Raw genomic sequence first — 20,433 nt, 5'->3', positions numbered from 1 at the left:
CCCTTCCATTCGCAGCAAAAAAAAAGCTGCAAACTTCAAAGAAAAGCTCTTACCAGCTGGATCTCTCTCTCACTCTTCTTTGCCTGAAGAATGAGGTATCTACCAGGTATTTAGGCAGATAACGCCACCAGAAACCTGGGGGCAGCTCGTTAAGCTGCCGCCATCAGCAAGGTCCCGCCCCGGAAGCCAGAAAATGCAATAATAGTACAGATATAATATATGGGCATGTTTTTAAGTGGAATCGATGCATGCGTGGGTATTTAGAGAAGACATGCAGGTGACTCTCCTTTATAACCATATTCAGCTTCACAAATCTATATTTATATGTAAGAGATGTTCAAAAGAGGCTGTTCCATCCCCATAGGAAGTACTACTGCAAGTATCCTAAGTTTAGAGCAAACACATTTTATATTTGGAATGCCCGGTTCAAACTGAGACAGCTCCTGGTGAGGTTGTAAGAGTATCAAGGCACTGTTCAGTTAGCCCACTTCAGGCTCAAAATATTTCACACTTGGAACATTATTCACACTTATTACTCTTATACGAACACACACACACAGACCAGATTATCAAAATAAATAATAGGACAACTATCCTAAAAATACTTTTAATTAAGTCAGTGGATTAATTCAACTCAGTATTAACTACATTGGCTATCAGTAACCAGTTCCGGATATTAGGACATATCTAGGTGATGCCAAGATCTGAATACAGGGTATTTTGTATGCAAAGCATGTGTGCTTTGTTATAAAACCACAATCTATCCTCTTCTTTATTTCACTGGTCAATCAGCATCACGAGACAGTGCACTTTATGTTAAGTGCTTCATTTTCATTCAATTCCCTATAAGAAAAGTTTCCTGACATTTCTAGGGGACAATGAACAGGGCCATCGGAGTTGCAGGTGGCTAGCTGGTTGTATACTGTGCAGGAGTGGACTGGGGAGTGAAAGCTGAAATGGTATCCTTAGCATCAGTGACAATGCTTGAAACACAGCAGGTGAGGTTTTCACAGCAGGGAAATAAACACTATTGCTGATGAATGTTTGCAGATCACAATGCCCTCGCAGGGAATGGTTTATAACCTGAGGGTCTTATATTGTGGGTAGGCTAGGTGTAGAAAGGCATTTCCTATGCCAATGCCTTTTCACTTCCTTACAGATCAAATGTGTCATGGAGAAGGCCAAGCATTCAGCTAGCCTCCTCGGCCCCCTTAATTTAACAAGCTGAATTGATTCTTATAGGAAGTGTTGTGTTTGGTTGAGTCAGCGACAGGTTGGAAAAAAGCTCCGATCCAATTAGCGGTGGGGGAAAGGGTCTCCAGGGATCTCCTTGCCTACTCATCCAGACAGAAGAGGAGAGCAAGACGCACAAACACACAGTGAGGGCGAGGTGGTGGTGGAATGGGATAATAATAATAAAGAACCAAAATAGAAAGGTGAATTTTTATGAGCTTATTATCGGAGAAAGAGTTTGTCTCCACCATTATCACTGCTGCAAATTAAGATTTGCAAATCATAACATGATTCCAGAGGCCTGTGGAAGCCCAGAGCAAAACTCATAGCTCTTAAAAAAAAAAAAATTAAAAATGGGAAATGGAAGAAAATTTTTGATTTGATTTCTAAACAGTCTGGAGAATGGACCTTAAAATTATAACATATTAATAGATGCAATATAATTCGCCAGTCTTTTTGGAAATCAAATCAATAAATATTAATAAGAATCAATACCCTAAGATTAAAAATCTGTTCACTTGGGGGGGGAACTAATTTGCATACAATTTATGAAATATTTAAAAAATTAAGTTATTACACTAACATCTACAGTGAGTCATATGTCTCACTATATACAACACTATACCACTACAGTACTTCTAATAAATAGCATTATGTTGCATATGAACGGAATTAGAGTCTGCCTATTCTAAACTGTGTGTGTCTGTAACTGATAACGATACTTAGAGACCCACAAACAATTCATTTTATGGGCTAAAACAAAAAAATGCTGTCTCTTTCCCTTCTCAACTGGTCATCAGTTTAAAACAACTGATATAACAATAGGATTATACATAATCCTGAAATTGTATTTAAATACGATGGAAATTAATCTCAATTTGGCAGATTTCCCTTTCATCCAATAGCATCATATTTTGCAATACTTCATTTTCTTCTGAATCCAGCACTTGAAAATTTTAGGATCTGAAGCATCATAGAGTTTTCTCCAAAATCGGTACCTTCTGCCGGCTAGAAAGCATAAGATTGTGAGTTCACGTCCACCTTAGGATCTATTTTTTATAAAAATCATAATTTAGCCATCATATTATTGTGGTTTCCATTAATAATTCTGGATGAGACAGTGCCCCCTCCCAACTTGATTCTTGGACAATGTCAGTAACAATTAGCATCTCAAAAAATGCAGCCATTAGAGTTTGTCAGAAAATATTTACATAACAGTGATGGATGTCACCAAAAATCTGTCACCACAATGCATAAAGCCTAATATCTACCTATAAATTTTCTCATATGCTCAACTTCTAAAATCTTATGCCAAGTAACTAAGCTTTTTAAAAAATCAGGTTAACACTGTCAAGGACAATGCTTTTCAGAATTCATATATCCTCCCTGACACAAAAGATCCATCAGACTGGCTTCACCTTGGTCCTTCATGTCCTGTTCAAAAACATCCTATTTATTCATCATTATCATTTATCATTTAATGAATTTATAGGCCGCCCAATCCCGAAGGACTCCGGGCGGCTTACAACAATACATTTTTAAAAAATAGAAAGTTAAAAACACAGAAACATAGATTAAAAAAGCCACAACATACACCCTGTCTAATCGGGGCTGGACCTCAGTCATGAGGTCAACAGCCCGGGGCCTGCCGGAATAGCCAGGTCTTAATAGCCTTTCGGAAGGCCATGAGAGTGGGTAGGGTCCGGATCTCTGGGGGCAGTTTATTCCAGAGGGTCAGAGCGGCTACAGAGAAGGCCCTCCCCCGGGGGGTTGCCAGCCGACATTGTCTGGCTGATGGCACCCGGAGAAGGCCTACCCTGTGCGATCTAAGAGCCGAGGTGGCGCAGTGGTTAAATGCAGCACTGCAGGCTACTTCAGCTGACTGCAGATCTGCAGTTCAGCTGTTCAAATCTCACTGGCTCAGGGTTGACTCAGCCTTCCATCCTTCCGAGGTAGGTAAAATGAGGACCCAGATTGTTGTTGGGGGCAATATGCTGACTCTGTAAACCGCTTAGAGAGGGCTGAAAGCCCTATGAAGCGGTATATAAGTCTAACTGCTATCTTATCGGTCGTTGGGAAATATGTGGCAGAAGATGGTCTCGCAGATATCCAGGTCCTAGGCCATGTAGGGCTTTAAAGGTAATGACCAGCACCTTGAATTGCGCTCGGAGACCAATGGGAAGCCAGTGCAGCTCGTGGAGGCTAGGTGTGATGTGGGTGTACCAATATCGCTCGCGCGGCTGCATTCTGGACTAGTTGTAGTCTCCAAACACTTTTCAAGGGCAGCCCCATGTAGAGCGCATGAAACCATTATAGGAGATTGGTTTAAATCAAGAGTATGCAAATACAATGCTTGTGGACTTGCCATTTGGCTCCCCTAAGGCTCTTTGGCCCATTTGATTTTTTTTAAAGATTTCTTCGATACAACCATTCTCATTCCTAGGAAGCTGACTTACTACAAAATAATGCACCAGCCTCTTAGCATGATTTTTATTTAGACACGCATATGTTTGTTTTCAGACTTTCACCACCTCCAGATGGTCAGATTCCAACTGACACTGAATACAGAGTATGAATTATGCCTAACGGAGAAGTTGCCAAAAGAGGAAGGAGTGGTTTTGTTCCACAGATTTAGACATTAAAAAAATAAAAAAATAAAACACATCACGGTTCCTTTTCCCCCATTGTTCTCCTCTGCTCTAATGTACACTTTCACTAATTGGACAGGACAGAAGAATTCATGTTTATTAGCTGTACCACCACAAGATAAAACCTCGTGAAGGGATGATGTTCATGGGAGCAGCAGAGGCTAACCTTGAATGCTCTCCCTAGTGTTAAAAGACAATACCTGCTTCCTGATTTCTGTCCTTGGTGCTGAAAACTGGTCTGTGTTTTTAAAAAAAGCTTGTTGAGGGGAACTAAGAAGATTCAAAACTATCATTGAAATCGGTATGCAACAGAGAAGAAGGTAAAATTTGTAACTCCTCCTATATTTGGCAAATTATAAGAAGCATAAACTACAGTACTAGAGGATTGTCCTATTGCAATCTGACCTGGTAAATAGGTATCTGGATTTCGATCTAGAATGTGTTTCGTATTATGTAAAAATTATTCCATATAACATGGATTGCCTGATTATATAGGGTAAAGAAAAAGTGGCCCTGAATTAATGTGGACTGAAATATAAAAGTCTCCAGCAACTGATAAACAGACTTAAGGGTTTTAGTCATAGACAGAATGAAGTGTGGATTGCGAAACAAATATAAGAAGAGCAGTTGTGCTGAGATAGAAAGTTATAGATGTATATATCGAGAAAGATATAGGAGTTGATAAGATTATCAAAAAGAGAGGGATAAGAATTTTAAAAAAGGCCTGCATGAATCAGTGAATGAATAAGGTATAAGCAAAGATAGTTTTCAAGGACAGGAAATTATGGAGTTTAGTAAACGGTATTGGCGTAAACTATGTCTAGTTAGTACATTTTGTTCTTGCACAACAAAGGTTAGCCAAAATAAATAATGTGATGAGTTTATCTAGAAGATAAAAGGGTAACGTCCGGTCAGTGGTGGGTTTCAAATTTTTTTAGAACCTCTTCTGTAGGTGTGGCCTGCTTTGTGGGAGTGGCTTGCCAGCCATGTGACTGGATGGGAGTGGCTTGCCAGCCATGTGACTGGGTGGGCATGGCCAAGTTGTAAAATGTGGTGAAACTCACTTAACAACGCTCTTGCCTAGCAATCAAAATGTTGGCTCAGAAACTCTGGCATTTGAAGCACGTAAGTCTTAAAGCTGTCAAGTTACAAGACCTTTGCACCCCTAACCCTTTAGAGAAAAAAAACCTAGGGGTGTTCAAAGTTGACAGCTTTAAGACTTGTGGACTTCAACTCCCAGAATTCCTCCTCTCGCTCTTCATCTTGATGATGTGCAGGCGGGCGGGAGGGGAGGGAGCTGGAACCGGTTCTAAACGGCACTGTAGATTTGTGGAACCTCTTCTATAGAAGAGGTTAGAACTGGCAGGAACCCATCCCTGCGTCCGCTATTAACACTGTAGATGACTCGTGTTCATTGTCTGTTAGAACTGCTTGTCTCCTTTTCAATGGAATTGTCACCAATCTATCTTAAGTGTTGTGAAATGTCAGAAATATGAAATTTTTTGCACAAAGGAGATTTCAAAGAACGTGGGAAAAAGGTTCACGGCTAGTAAGTAGTTCACCAAATGATGGCATGGTGTGTAGAACTAATGTCATAAAGCTGAGATGCAGCAGGTGGGTGCAAAAGACTCTCTTTAGTGTTGGACTAAGTGATTCCTGTTTTCCCCATTTATCTTTCTTCTCTTGTCATAAACCATGCAGAACCACCCATTTGTATTGATCAACATCAACCCAGGTAGACTTCAACTTAGTTAGGTCCAGGTTGTTAGGTTGCTAACAAGGAATTTGTTAAGTGAGTTCACACCCAATATTACAACCTTTTTGGCTATGGTTTTTAAGCAAATTATTGCAGTTGTTAAGTGAATCATGCAGTTGTTAAGCAAATCCGGCTTCTCCCATAGTCTTTGCTTGCTAAAAGAAACTGGGAAGGTCCCAGATGGCAACCATGTGACCCTAGGGCAGTGTTTCTCAACCTTGGCAACTTTAAGTCCTGTGGACTTCAACTCCCAGAATTCCCCAGCCAGCATAGCATAGCTGGCTGGGGAATTCTGGGAGTTGAAGTCCACAGGACTTAAAGCCGCCAAGGTTGAGAAACACTGCCCTAGGATGTTGCAACAATGCTTAATAAATGCCAGGTGCCAATTGCCCAAATTCTGATCATGCGAATGGTCATAAGTGTGAGGATTGGTCATAAGTCAATATTTCAGTGCCGCTGCAACTTCAAAATGGTTGTTAAATTAATGTTGTAATTTGAGAGCTACCTCTATACCTCTCTTATTTTTGGGGGGGGGGGCTGTCCTGTTAGGGTGGCGGCATGTGTTATTACCCCAAGGGGTCCTCCCATTGATCTCTGATGATACTGCGCAGACTAAGATGTGGAACATTATTAGAAAAGTTAATATCCTAAATAATAGTAAAGACAGTGCACTACAGTGGAGTCTCCCTCTTAACTATTGATCTCCTTGGGTAGCTTTGAGCATCTCTTTCTCTCCCTCCCTCCCTCCCCCACATCTCTCTCCCTTTTTATCTCTCAGTCCAAACTATCTCACAGAGTTGTTTGGGAATAAAATTGGTGAGACTTTTTTCTGTGTCTGCCACCTCGAGCTCTCTCAGAAGCAGCAGAATATTAATTCGGTCAAGAAAACAGAGTAAGGTGCCTTAAACGCTATTCTCTGTGGCTCTAACAAAACATTGAAAATGAAAACACTCACACACCTCCAAATCCCGTACCTCCAGAACATTTCTGTGCTGTTTCGTGGCTCCAAAATTGACCCAGAATTAACAAAAGGCAGCCAGAATGCCTCACAGACCCTCCCGCTTGTGAATGCTTATACAAGGAGAGCTTCCACCCTTCCCATTTTAAAACACATGCAGCAGAATATCATTGTTACTCACAGCCTTCAGGAAACTTGATGGATTCTGCTGGAGCAGAGAAAATCAGAACCAGCGGCCACAGCATCAGCAGGCAGGCGGGTGTTGAGGCCATCTTCTTTGGCAACGCAGGCCAGGCCTCCCTCCTTCACCTGGGTAGCAATATAGCCAAGAAGGAGACAGCTGCATACAAGCCCTAATGTGACTTGTGGCTGAAGAAAGAACAAGAGAAAGAGCATGCATTAGCAACAAAAAAAAAGAAGAGTGTAAATTGGTTTCCTTCCCCCTCCCAGGAAAATGTCCTTTCCCCAAGGACTGTAGTGCAGACTGCAAAATGGATTGGAGGAAAGGGGGGGGGAAGCATTGAAGCCCTGTGTTTATTTGTTTGCATCATCCTTCAGTCCAACTTGTTGGAGGTGCGTGCTGTGTGAAGTGGATAAGCAATTAGAAAAGCCTCCTTCTTTTCACAATGACTATTAAAATAAGGGAGCGGGAGAGAGGGTTACAAAGAGAAATAGAATTTAGGAATTATCCTTAAATTAGAATAAAGGCAGAATACACCCCAATTTGGAGAATTTGCCCTGGAATGTCTTTTCAGTACGGAAGGAAAAGGGAGAGCTTCTTTTGTTCAGGGGAGAGAGAATGGATCATAAGGAGGCAGAGTGGAGGGGGTGGGAATCTGGAGAAGGTTTTATGAGAGTGGGTGTTGAAGGGAAAGAAAGAAAAAGAAAGCTTGTGCAAGGACTAATGGAAAAGAACCGAGGGTTGATGGATGGAAATAGCAGAGTAAGGAGAATGGGAGAGAGGCAGATAAACAGAGTAATAAAATGGAGGATAAAAGAGAGGTGGGGGAGGAGATTAAATGAGTTTTTGAACACCCTGGATATACATAAAGATGGAGAGATAAAATGGATATGCAGAAGACAAACATCAAACACAGTAGATTTCAATAAAGTTCCATTTTATCAGCTCTTATTGTCAGCATATATTCATAATATGCTAGCCTACCCCAGCAGATATTTCTGATGACCAGGAAGATTTCTTTTAAAAATACAAAATAGAACAAGCAGGGTAATCAATAGATGAAAGGGTTTATGTCAATGCATGAAGATGCCAGAAAAATCCCGGTCACAGTTTTGAAGCTGCATCACTATTTGAACACCCTGTCATCCACCTCGCCAGGTGCAGCCCATGACATAGGTACTATAACAGTGTTTCTATTGTGAGTTTAATCAATCTTCCTCCAAATGTTACCCTCCAGATACCTTAAATGAAGGGAGGGAGGAATATGAAAATACAATGAAATCCCTGTTGCAGGCATTCACCTGCAAAATTTAGGGACATGGGTGCTGGGAAAAGAGGAGGCATCGAATGAAAGGAAATGCCTAATTAAGGCGAAATGACCCAAAAGTAACTTTTCGCGGCTTCTCCTATGTTTGACTTGATTTTTCTCTTGGTAAGGTTAAAGATGGCAGGGTGCCCATATAGCCTGCTCCTTCAGAGTAGACCTGGAAAAGACTTAATGGGTCTACACCGAGGTGGTGCAGTGGTTAGGGTACAGTACTGCAGGCCACTTTAGCTGACTGTTATCTGCAGTTCAGCGGTTCTAATCTCACCGGCTCAAGGTTGACTCAGCCTTCCATCCTTCCAAGGTGGGTGAAATGAGGACCCAGACTGTGGGGGCAGTTTGCTGACTCAATTTGCTAAAAATCTGTAAACCGCTTAGAGAGGGCTGAAAGCTCTATGAAGCGGTATATAAGTCTAATAAATAAATAAAAACACATGAAAAGGGAATTGCCGTATAGGAGCCAAGGTGGCGCAGTGGTTAAATGCAGCACTGCAGGCTACTGCTAGATCAGCAGTTCAGCGGTTCAAATCTCACCGGCTCAGGGTTGACTCAGCCTTCCATCCTTCCGAGGTGGGTAAAATGAGGACCCAGATTGTTGTGGGCAATATGCTGACTCTCTGTAAACCGCTTAGAGAGGGCTGAAAGCCCTATGAAGCGGTATATAAGTCGACTGCTATTGCTATTGCCGTATACATGATAGACTTGCCAGGAAGGAAGTTACTGGCTGTAATCTAATGTAATTTCAGTTCATCTCGTTTGCAAGACATTTTCACTGGATGAAACGCGTGAACAACAAAATTCAATCAGTTGTTGGGTCAGAATGACTAGGTATAAAATAACTATGGTAGGCTGCCCCCCCCCCCAGTTGGCCTGAATCTCCTGGCATAACTTTTTTTAAAATCAAGAGTGATTACTGGTGATTATATGGCAGTGGTGGGTGTCAAAAATTTTGGAACCTCTTCTGTAGGTGTGGCCTGCTTTCCGGGTCCACTGTGGAACCTCTTCTCAGTAGATTTGACGAACCGGTTCTACCGAACTGGTGCGAACCGGTAGGAACCCACCTCTGCTATATGGACACATCTTCTCAGTAGATTTGACGAACCGGTTCTACCGAACTGGTGCGAACCGGTAGGAACCCACCTCTGCTATATGGACACATCAAGGCAGTTTTTCTGGGCATCATTTTTGGAAATGATTCCCACAGCCTTCAAATGATGCCCAGAAAAACTGCCTTGATGTGGGGTAGAGATGAAAAGTTGGGTATTATCAGTGTATTGATGATACCGTACCCCAAAACCACTGATGATCTCGCCCAGAGGTTTCATATATATGTTGAACAGGAGGGGTGTTTCTGTTGAGAGAACCGACCCCTGAATTTTGTCTTCCTTTCCTTTTTATAGATTTTTTTTTCTGTTGCAGGAGGAAAAACAAAGATGTTCCAAATAATAATGGCCTCCAAGTGACCTTCGCCTGTCTGACTGGGGCGTCTGAAATTGCGCATTACTAGGACACGGGACTAAATATTTCCCCAGGGGCAACAACTGTTTGGGTCAGCCAAGTTATGCAATGATAACCACTGAATTGTAACTATGCACAAAGACTTTGTAAAATAATGCTTAAGCTCTGTTTGAGTTGAGGCTTGGCCTGAGGAAAAGGGGTATGGTACAAGCCACACACACACAAAAAATCACTGTGTCCAAGTAAATGTGACAGTTGTCTTAATCCCCATCTCTATTTTATTCTAAGTGGATTCTTCTCACCCATCCCTTTTAGCCACCCGTAAAATGACAATGTGAAATTTATATTTGAATAACACCAGCAGCCGTTACTATAGAAAGAAGAGACTGCACGTAAAGCCTTGAGCTTTTGAACCCATGGCTGATGAAAGCGGTTAAATGGAAATGGAATAATTATTTACTGTTGCTTGAGCTCTTTTAATCTACACAAAGAATTTAAATTGTTCTATAGTAATTTGTTCTCACATTTTGCCTCTGATTAGCAACGGATTTCCAAGGCCCGGCACTGGATATCTATTGGCTTAGCCTTCCCAAATCTTCCAGTGACTCCCATCATTCACAATTAGCACTTCCCTTGCTTGGAGGAAGGGAGTTCCAGAACAATGCATACAGAAGGTGTAATGATGGGGAAGATTGCCTTATCTGGAATGAAAACCAGGCCTGGTATATACACAAGTTGTGTTCTGGCACGGAGAATCTGGATTCCCTGCCCTTCACTATGGCCATAGATGGAAACAAAAGCAATGGAATTCAGACCCAAAGCCAGAAAACTTGCTGAATTCGGATGATTTTTGAATCAGTCCTTGAACTATCTATGGTCCAGAGGTGGGTTCCTACCAGTTTGCACCTATTCGGTAGAACCGGTTCCTCGAATCTACCGAACCGGTTAGAAAAGGTTCCACCAGTGGACCCGGAAAGCAGACCACACCTACAGAAGAGGTTCCAAAAAAATTTGAAACCCACCACACACACACACACACTCTGACATAGAGAGAGATTTAGAGAAAGAAAGGAAGAAAGAAAGAAAGAAAGAAAAAAGAAAGAATAGCAATAGCAATAGCAATAGCAATAGCAGTTAGACTTATATACCGCTTCATAGGGCTTTCAGCCCCCTCTAAGCAGTTTACAGAGTCAGCATATTGCCCCCAACAACAATCCGGGTCCTCATTTTACCCACCTCGGAAGGATGGAAGGCTGAGTCAACCCTGAGCCGGTGAGATTTGAACAGCCGAACTGCAGAACTGCAGTCAGCTGAAGTAGCCTGCAGTGCTGCATTTAACCACTGCGCCACCTCGGCTCTTGAAAGAAAAAGAGTGAGAGAGAGATGAAAGAAAAAAAGAAAAAAGGGATAGAGAGACAAAAGGAAGGAGAGAGAGAGAGAGAGAGAGAGAGAGAGGGAGGGAGGGAGGGAGGGAGAACGAACACATGGCCGGCAATCCACTCCCACAAAGGAGGCCACACCCACAGAGTAGGTTCCAAAAATTTTGAAACCCACCACTGCTATGGTCCAAGAATTCGTGCACTAGCCCAGAAATCGCTTGAGATAGCTGTTGCTCTGGGCATTCAACATGATAGCAGTGTTCCAATATCTAAGGGGCTGCCACAAAGAGGAAGGGATCAACTTATTTTCCAAAGCACCTGAAGGCAGGACAAGAAGGAATGGATGGAAACTAATCAAGGAAAGAAGCAACCTAGAACTGACAAGAAATTTCCTGACAAAACAACCCATCAGTGGAATGCCTTGCCTCCAGAAGTTGTGGATGGTCCAACACTGGAGGTTTTTAAGAAGAGATTGGACAATCATTTGTCTGGAATGGTATAGGGCTTGAGCAGGGGGTTGGACTAGAAGACCTTCAAGGTCCCTTCCAACTCTTGTTATTCCGTTAAGAGGGGAGGAAAAAATTGATTAATTTAAAAAAGATTCTGTGTCTTAGAAATATATGCTGCATCTTCAAGGATCTCGGTCTGTCCTGCATAATCTGCTACCTCTGAGCCCATTTTTCTGCAGGCATCAAGAGACTGACTGATCCACTGAGTACAGATAGTCCTTGATTTATGACCACAATTGAGCCTAGTGTTTCTGTTGTTAAGTGAGACATTTGTTAAGTGAATTTTTACCCCATTTTATGACTGTTCTTGCCACAATTGTTAAGTGAATCGCCACCGCAATTGTTAAGTTAGTGAATCTGACTTTCCCTTTGACTTTGCTTGTCGGGTTTAAGAAAAAAGGGTGATCACATGATCCCAGGATACTGCAACCGTCATAAATATGAGCCAGTTGCCAAGCATCTGAATTTTGATCGCGTGACCATGGGAATGCTGTAATGGTCATAAGTGTGAAAAATGGCCATAAGTCACTTTTTTCAGTGCTGCTTTAACTTTGAACAGACATTAAATGAACTACCTGTTGATGTTGATGCCTACCTGTTCTGACCCCCCCTCCTTGCTTGTTCACAAACGACAGCCAGACAGAACTTCAAAGGAAATATCTTTATCAGTCCCGCCTCAAGCTGGCTGCGAGCCCAAAATAAACATAGATAATGTCTCTGGCAAAAAGTTACACAGCCAATGCAAAAACAAAACTCTTACAGCAAACCAGGTTTACAGAAAGCAAATCACTTATCCAAGTGCCTCTTTGAATCATGAACACTAATTCGAACAGGAACGGATCTGAACTCACGAACAAATGAACAACGTTGACTTCTGCAACTAAGGCGTGGCACCATCAGTCTTTCATCTGCAGGAGAAGACCCTAACGAGCAACAGCTGCTCATTATCCTGCATCCCGAAACAACTCACAGGTTTCTGCTGAGTCACAACACCTACCTGTATTTCAGCTGATTTTTGTATAAGGTAATTTGTATACCTATATGAAACTGACTATCTGCATGGTTACTGTTTTCCTAAATAACATAATTGTCTTTATCTGACAGATTCAATATTTTTCATACTGGAAGCCCCAGGATGGAGGGATGAAATTTCCCATTAGGAGACTGACTAACCCCATCATTTGGGAGTACTTTTTGTTTAAAAAGAATTTCATGGCAGCTGGATATGTCATGTTCAAAGTTCTCTGAGGGAGCCTCTTCTCACAATACAGTATTTGTATTAATATTGAATCTACAGGCATGTGACAGATGATTCAGAGCAACTCATATATAGCCCTGATTTCTCTAGATGTTGCTTTACATGCCTGAAGCCATAAATATGGAAGGAGAACGTTGTACTCTATCTCTCGTCATCATCCTGGAATCCTTGAATCCCACTGGCTGCATCCTGAGGGGGTGCCTCTTCAGTGTGTCAGCTTCAGGCTCAAAAGCGTTCAGAGCGGGGGGGACGACTGCTGTTTATGCCCATTTATACTTGTTCTGGATGACCTCAGATCATGCAGAGGGTCACAGCACAGCCTGGATCATCAGGTGGACATGTCTGCAGCTTTCCTACACACATACCCTTGAAGAGTATTCGGAGACTTCAACTCGTCCAGAACGCAGCCGTGCGAGCAATTGTGGGTGCACCTCGGTACACCCACGTTACACCTATCCTCCGCGAGCTGCACTGGTTACCGATCAGTCTCCGGATACGCTTCAAGGTGCTAGTCGTCACTTATAAAGCCCTTCATGGTATTGGATCTGGGTACTTGAGAGACCGCCTGCTGCCAATTACCTCCCACAGACCCATTAGATCTCACAGGGTTGGCCTCCTCCGGGTGCCATCTACCAGCCACCTGGCTATTACCCGGGGGAGGGCCTTCTCTGTGGCAGCTCCGGCCCTCTGGAATGAACTCCCCGCAGGGATTCAGACCCTCACCTCTCTCCAGGCCTTCCGAAAAGCCGTCAAAACCTGGCTTTGCCGGCAGGCCTGGGGGTGATGAGTTCCCCTCCCCTCTCAACATTTATGGCTGTGCGACTGTTGCCTACTTTTATTATTTGTATTTTGTCTTTTATGTTCCCCTTTTTTTTCCCCTTGAATTGTTCGCTGCCCTGAGTCCTCCCGGAGAAGGGCGGCATACAAATAATACAATACAATACAATACAATACAATACACATCTAGACTGCCCTCTGGAATCCTTTCCAAAATTTCACGTGCTGAAATCATTCAATCCAATCATTCGTTCATTCATTCCATCCCAGCTACTGCTCAATCTTCTGGAATTAAACCAAGCAGCCTTGCCCATTTCTAGTTTACACCTCTAACCATTCACCCGATTATTTGCTAATCCTATTGTCTAATATGATATCTATTAGGCACCCAATTATTTGCTAATCCTATTGTCTAATATTATCCATTATTCTAGCCAGTAACGGAAACTTTATACCTCCTTCTTTACCATCTCAGAAAAGGTGAGCAAGAATAGAAAATTGGTTAAAAAAAAAAAATCCCCTCCCCGATACACAAAGCAATGAAGACAATCAGTCTGCAAATGGTTATTAAGCACACTATCCCAGATTACCAGTGAGTAAAAGGTGATTTGTGTATTCACACTTTACATGTAGAGGCGCAGGGGGAGCGGCCACTTTTCCTGGATGCCATTAATCCAGAGGATAATACGGATGGATGGCATTCCTGCACCCGAGCCACCTCCTGCCACTTCCATTTCCCTCTGGTGTCTCCCATGATCGTCCTCTATTCATCTGGCAATTACCAAGCGAGGGGCTTATGTTGTTAGCGCGGCAGGGACCCAGAGAACAGCAGCTAGGATGCAGATGGAGCCAAGGGGCAGCTACAGGGAGCTGAATTATTTAAGAAGGGAGGGGGGGAAGGGAGATAGCAACCTGTCAGCCAGGGCTTGGGGGGGAGGGGGAGGAACCCCCCACAGGGGACATGCTAGAATTTTGATTAGCCTTCCGAGGAAGGTCAACGCAGAGCAAACAAACTGGGGACAGGGGGCAGGAGGAAATCATAGGTGGCTGAAAAGAGAAGCAATTCTAATCATGTGCCCATTCAAATCACAGAATGGAACAGAGAAACTGGATGTAGGTCCAAAAAGCCCAAGGATAACCATGCTAGCCCCTGAGAACAATCCAGTACAACCGTACCTTTGTCAGAAATTAAAATCTTCATGCAGAATACCAAAGAAGTCTGCCATTTCTGAGATGCCTTTCCCCCCACCTCCAACACTTCCTGGTCAAGCTAACCAGATTGGGAGCCTTTGAACATCTCCGTCAAAACCCTGCCAGGACATCTCTTGACTATGACACACGCACACCTCCAAAGTATTTGTGTGTTTGTGTGTGTGTGTGTGTGTGTGTGTTTCCTAGATCTCTTAAGTTAAGCCTCTTCATCTTATTTACCCATAAAAAGTCTCAAGCAAACACTTAGTGCCAGGAAGGGAGTTTTTGTCATGGAACTCTAAAGCATTTCGTTTAAATAAAATAAATAAAATAATTTAAATATAAGTAAAATAAATAAATAAAATAATTTAAATTTAAATAAAATAAATAAAAGCATTTCACCTACTACAAGAGAAGTCATGATATAAATAAAAAGAAGGTGGTGGTGTTACAACAGGCGCTAGGGATGGTAAACAAAACAATCCAAACTGTATATTATAACCTTTTAAATGGAATAACAAAAGTATAAGAATGGCAAAGAAAAAGAATAACCATGTGAATGTACACCTATAATTGTATGTAAGAGAATAAATGACAGTAAGAATATAAAGCACAATATAGGTAAACAATAATTTGTTATAAATAGCTAAGTATAAATAAATATAGAATAGTACATAAAAATGGATAACGAATAAGGGGACCATGAATGCGATAGAAATGCATAGAAGGGAAAACGCTAACTGTAAAGAAACCGATACGGAACTGCAGTACGATATTTGATGGAACTTCTTGTTCCTATGTTGTTTTAAGTCATGTGTTTGTTTTTGTTGATGTGTTTATGTGTTTAAAATAAAAAAAAATTTTTAAAAAGAAATAATAATTAATAGCAACATCAGAGAGTTCTGTTAGAGGAGACTAGGAATTATAGATATTCTTCACATGCATTAGATTCTCCAGGATAATTTATGGAGATTGTCAGTTTGAGAGATTGTCAATTCTTTCAGGAGAGCCTTCTTCCAGGGTATTGGGTTAGCTCAAGAAGCAGACACACTGATTCCAGAAGAGGCAATCGGATACTCTGAGCCCAGGCAGACATGATTATCCCTCTCTTAATTGCCCAACTCATAATTGGCAAGCATCAGTGGCTGCGTGCCTCGGAGTCTGGTTTTTCCATATTACTTAGTTTTGTCATTGTGCTAAAAGCCTCAGTATACTATTCCATTCTGCGATGGATTTAAAGAGCCCTTTTTAAATAGCATAAACATTGTACCTGGAAACAGCAGTGATTATGGAGTGTTTTCTTTTGTCAAACCTGAAACATTTGCCATGCCATTTAATTGATTATTATTTTTTTTGAGAAGGGGGGAAAAAAACCCTATCAAAAATAAGATGATTGGGAAAAGAAAAATGTACTCGCCACTTCGGAAGTGGAAAGATCAGGAAAATTCATGCTAGAGTTGACTTTTAAAGAATTAGGCCATGGAAACCATGAACCCACAAATTACAGAACCTGACTATTGGAAGCACCGTGGTGGAACCCATCCAGCAAACCCTGTTTTCTGGTTGTCAACTGCCAGTGATTTAATGTGAGGTGTAAATTCACATCAGTGACGCCTCCCACTAGAAAATGCAGTTAACCCACGGATTCTAATTAACCTGCTTGTGAACTGCAGACTTTGTGGGTGAAAGATCTGGCCTAATTTGGGGTATTTGCTTGGTTCTTCACAAACCCTTGTTTTTAGAACATGAGGCCTGGACCAAGTTTCTGGGAAACAAAAAGGGTCTTTGGCTGGCTCTAAAGTGCTGAACTATTTTTGGTAGATCCATGTGTTGTATATTATCTTTATATATCATAGTATCTCAAGTTGAGGACAGATCGTCATGGAGAATATCTATGTATGTGTAGGGTGACCAGACGTCCCGCATCTGGCGGGACAGGCACGACTTTTCATCATTTTTCCCGCGTCCCGCCCGCTTCTCAAAAAAACCCGCTTTATTTTGGCGCTCACTGGCTCCCCCGCCCATCATCAGCTGCCGCTAGCTCGCTCGTTCCGTTCCCCCATCTATTCTATCTACAGTGTGGTCTCTAAAAGTTGACACTAACTTAATGGTAAAACATCAATCAATCTTAGTAATAGCCATGTGAGGACGTTCAGCGTTATTACCTCTATAATTAGAATTTAGGCATTTATTAAATCTCATGGATGCAAAAAACTTGAACTAGGAATATTCAGGTTATACCAGCCCTTGATAGACAAACCAACTCTCAGATTTACTGTGTTATATTCACAAAAATTTCAAAAGCAGAAGATTTAAATAGTCAAAACTTCCAACTGAAAAAGATTAACAAACAAAAGAGCCAATTGGGCAAAATTTGCTACTCAGCATACCTCTGAAATTCCCAGTGTTCATTATTCATTTGCTAAAAAAAAATAACGATGCTTCCAGCTCTCATGATTGCACGGAAGAAAAACAATCACAGTCTATTGTTAGAACTTGGATTGCTAGCCCAAGCCCAGGGTTCAGGCTTCATCAAAACATATCCCCATGCTATATACTTTCACAGCATGTGTCTGGGGCAGCAATTGCATTCTCAATTTATTCATTGCTAACAGAAATAGCTAACTAACCTTGGCAGCATTCTGGTCATCACCATTGGGCTCCATTGCGCAATGCTCAAGAGACAATGGTTCAATGATTCGAGAAGACCAAGTTCACAAAAAGGACTTCGCACAGGTCTGCGAAAATCACAGTCTTCCTAGGCAACATTGGAACCACAACTGCTCTAGATCAGTGGTTCCCAAACTTGGCAACTTTAAGACTTGTGGCTAAAATATCGGCATATATTAAAGATCACTCAAATGAGAGATATAAACGAGACTGGAAAAAATGGATTGACTATATACAAAATAAATATGGGACCAAGAAATTCCAGTTAGCCTATGCTTAAGATCAGAAATGATTTAAATTGTTTAAAGTTAATTCAGCAAGAAGAAGCTAAGGTCAATGTAGAATGTCATTAATTTCTTTATTTCTTTTTTTCAATACATTTTAGACTGTGTTTGTTAAAAATCCATACCGTGTACGGGTTCTGGGAAGTCGGGAGGGGGGAAGGAGGAGGGGGGTTGGGGGGAGGGGGGAGGGAGGGAGGGGTATGCATTAGGCTAGACAAGAATTTGGTGGTAAACTAGAATTATTTTGACACACAAAAAATTGTACTTCGATGTCTTACTGATTGAGGAATGATGAAATGTTTGTTTTAAAAGAAATAAAACTTTTGAACCTAAAAAAAAAAGACTTGTGGACTTCAACTCCCAGAATTCTCCAGCCAACAGAGCTCTGCTGGCTGGAGAATTCTGGGAGTTGAAGTCCACAAGTCTTAAAGTTGCCAAGTTTGGGAACCACTGCTCTGGATAAAGCCGCATATTTACTCTCTGGATTTAGATTATGGTGTGATGCAATTTAAAGGATTAATAGAATGCATAGAAATGGCCCATAGTAAGCAAGGCCAGCCTAGCATTTTAGGCTGCTGAGGAGATCGCTGATGGCCAACAACAGGGTGAAATAATAGACAGCTCTGGTTTACAGAATAGAAGCCACTCTTTCATAAAAGCTGCTTCACTAAAATAATGCGAGAGATCATCTTTCAACAGCTCCAGTTCTTTTAAATGAGGCTGTTTGGGCAAGAAATCGGAGTCAATAAGCCTCAAGCACATCATTCTGATAATTTGATTATTTTTAGATGTTCGTGGGCATTCAATTGGAACTTCTACCTGTATCAGGTAGCACGCACGTACGCCAGTCATTTACGCAAATTATGCCCAGCCACTTCACCTTCTTATTCTCCACTATTTTTGTTGAGCCAGCCCTTCCTCACATATTGTAACCCTCTCTTTAACCTTTTTTTCTTATTTCTTTTGCTTTTCACATTTCCATCCTGGAAGCAGGGGAAATCCACAAAAGATATGGCAAGCCTTGTCAAAAGCTCCTGTCACAGGAACTAGAGGAGAAAAAGATAATAAGAGGAAGAGTGAGCCTAAAAGATGGGCGGGGGAAGAGATTGTATGACAGGTCCTGATCAGCTGCTTGGAGATTTTTAAGGGAGCTCAAATGTCACTTACATTTAGGCTTTGTTCTAAACCTTTCTTTAAAAAAAAAACCATATTAGAGGCAAAATCCCCATAGGACTAAAAAAAAAAAGTCCTTTCAATTAAGGCTACCAATAGAAATTGTCTAACTTTAAATGGATTAATCAAATATTTATATTTATATTAAATAAATTTATGTGGCCACCCAACTCACACATGATGACTCCTGGGAGGCTTGCAACGTTAAAAATATACAACATAAAACCCACAGTTGTCTTTTCTTTATGCTTTAGTTCAGATGTTACAAAAATACTGCAAAACAGACGCACAGAAAGCCAGACCAAACAAAGGCCCGAAACTGGACTCACAGATAAGTGCTAAGATATGATTTTTATGGACAGCATCCTAAATGCCATCTAGATTTCCAGTTATGATCTGAAGATAGCAGACTCTCGTCTAGCTGAAATAGGCAACGTACAGACCTTCTTACTAAGGGTTGTTAAATTGCCTAATTTGTACAATTTAATAAAATGGAAGCTGTTGCTTCTTCCTAGAAGGAAAAGTAAACTCTGATAAGTAAGTAGATCAGGTCCCACTGTAACACAAGGGAAAATTTAAAAAAAATGATAATAATTGATCCCCAGCACCAGTGTTATTTCTCCTTCTAAATTAGCTGGCTTACTATTACCAGCCCTGATGCCCTCTAGAGGATATACATAGCATCTGTTTAATATCCATCAAGGGAAGCTCTTCACATCATTTTGAATTGCCTGGGTGTCTTGCACTTTCACTGGGAAATTTAATCACGGTATCAGTGTTTTGAAACAATAAAAGGTTCGAGGTTCATTTTATTTATATGCCGCCCTATTCCCAGCGGGACTCAGGGCGGCGCAGAAACCCAAGGAGGGAAAGGGAAACACAAAAACTACAACAAAAGTACAGGGCATTTAAAACAACCAACAGCCACACAAGTCGAGAGGGGAAGGGAACTCATCGACCCCAGGCCTGCCGACACAGCCAGTTTTAACGGCTTTTCGGAAGGCCTGGAGAGAGGTGAGGGTCCGAATCTCTGTGGGGAGCTCGTTCCAAAGGGCCGGAGCCGCCACAGAGAAGGCCCTCCCCCGGGTAGTGGCCAGATGACATTGACTAGTAGATGGAACCCGGAGGAGGCCTAATCTGTGTGATCTAATGGGTCTTTGGGAGGTAATTGGCAGCAGACGGTCTCTCAAGTACCCAGGTCCAATACCATGAAGGGCTTTATAAGTGACGACACTTATAAAGGTCAGAGGGAATTAAAACTGTTCAACGCAATGTTCAAATTTACCCATGGCAGAGGATGGGATTTTAAACATTATGTCAGTTTTTCTCAACCTTGGAGACTTTAAGTTCTGTGCTGGCTGGGGGATTCTGGGAGTTGAAGTCCACAGGACTTAAAGTCTTCAAGGTTGAGAAACACTGCATTATGTGACTGTCAACACAAACACATTCCTCCTTTCAGCTCCTTCCATATTCAAATCAGTTCCTTCACCAATCAGAGCCTGGCTGCCATGCTCAGCACTTAAAATAGTCAAGATAACTACCTACAAACAATGATCTTAATGCAAATTGAGATTGACTAAGTCTCGCTGCTCTTAATGCATAGCAGTTTCCATTCTAATCATTTGATCTCAATG

At 41.7% G+C, this 20,433-nt stretch overlaps 1 protein-coding gene across 4 annotated transcripts in view; it reads right to left on the bottom strand.

Annotated features, from left to right (window-relative positions):
• The window catches only part of L1CAM (L1 cell adhesion molecule), a 127,720-nt gene that overhangs the window by 81,470 nt on the left and 25,817 nt on the right, over positions 1 to 20,433 (bottom strand). For all 4 annotated transcript variants that reach the window (XM_032210092.1, XM_032210094.1, XM_032210096.1 and 1 more), the window contains exon 2: positions 6,777 to 6,964. In XM_032210092.1, coding sequence (XP_032065983.1) covers positions 6,777 to 6,867 — 91 coding nt within the window. In that variant the 5' untranslated portion in view covers positions 6,868 to 6,964. The remainder of the gene's footprint in view (positions 1 to 6,776; positions 6,965 to 20,433) is intronic.

This window comes from Thamnophis elegans, chromosome 2 (assembly GCF_009769535.1).
Source record: "Thamnophis elegans isolate rThaEle1 chromosome 2, rThaEle1.pri, whole genome shotgun sequence".
Lineage (NCBI taxonomy): Eukaryota > Metazoa > Chordata > Lepidosauria > Squamata > Colubridae > Thamnophis > Thamnophis elegans.
This window is presented reverse-complemented; position numbering and strand designations above follow the sequence as displayed.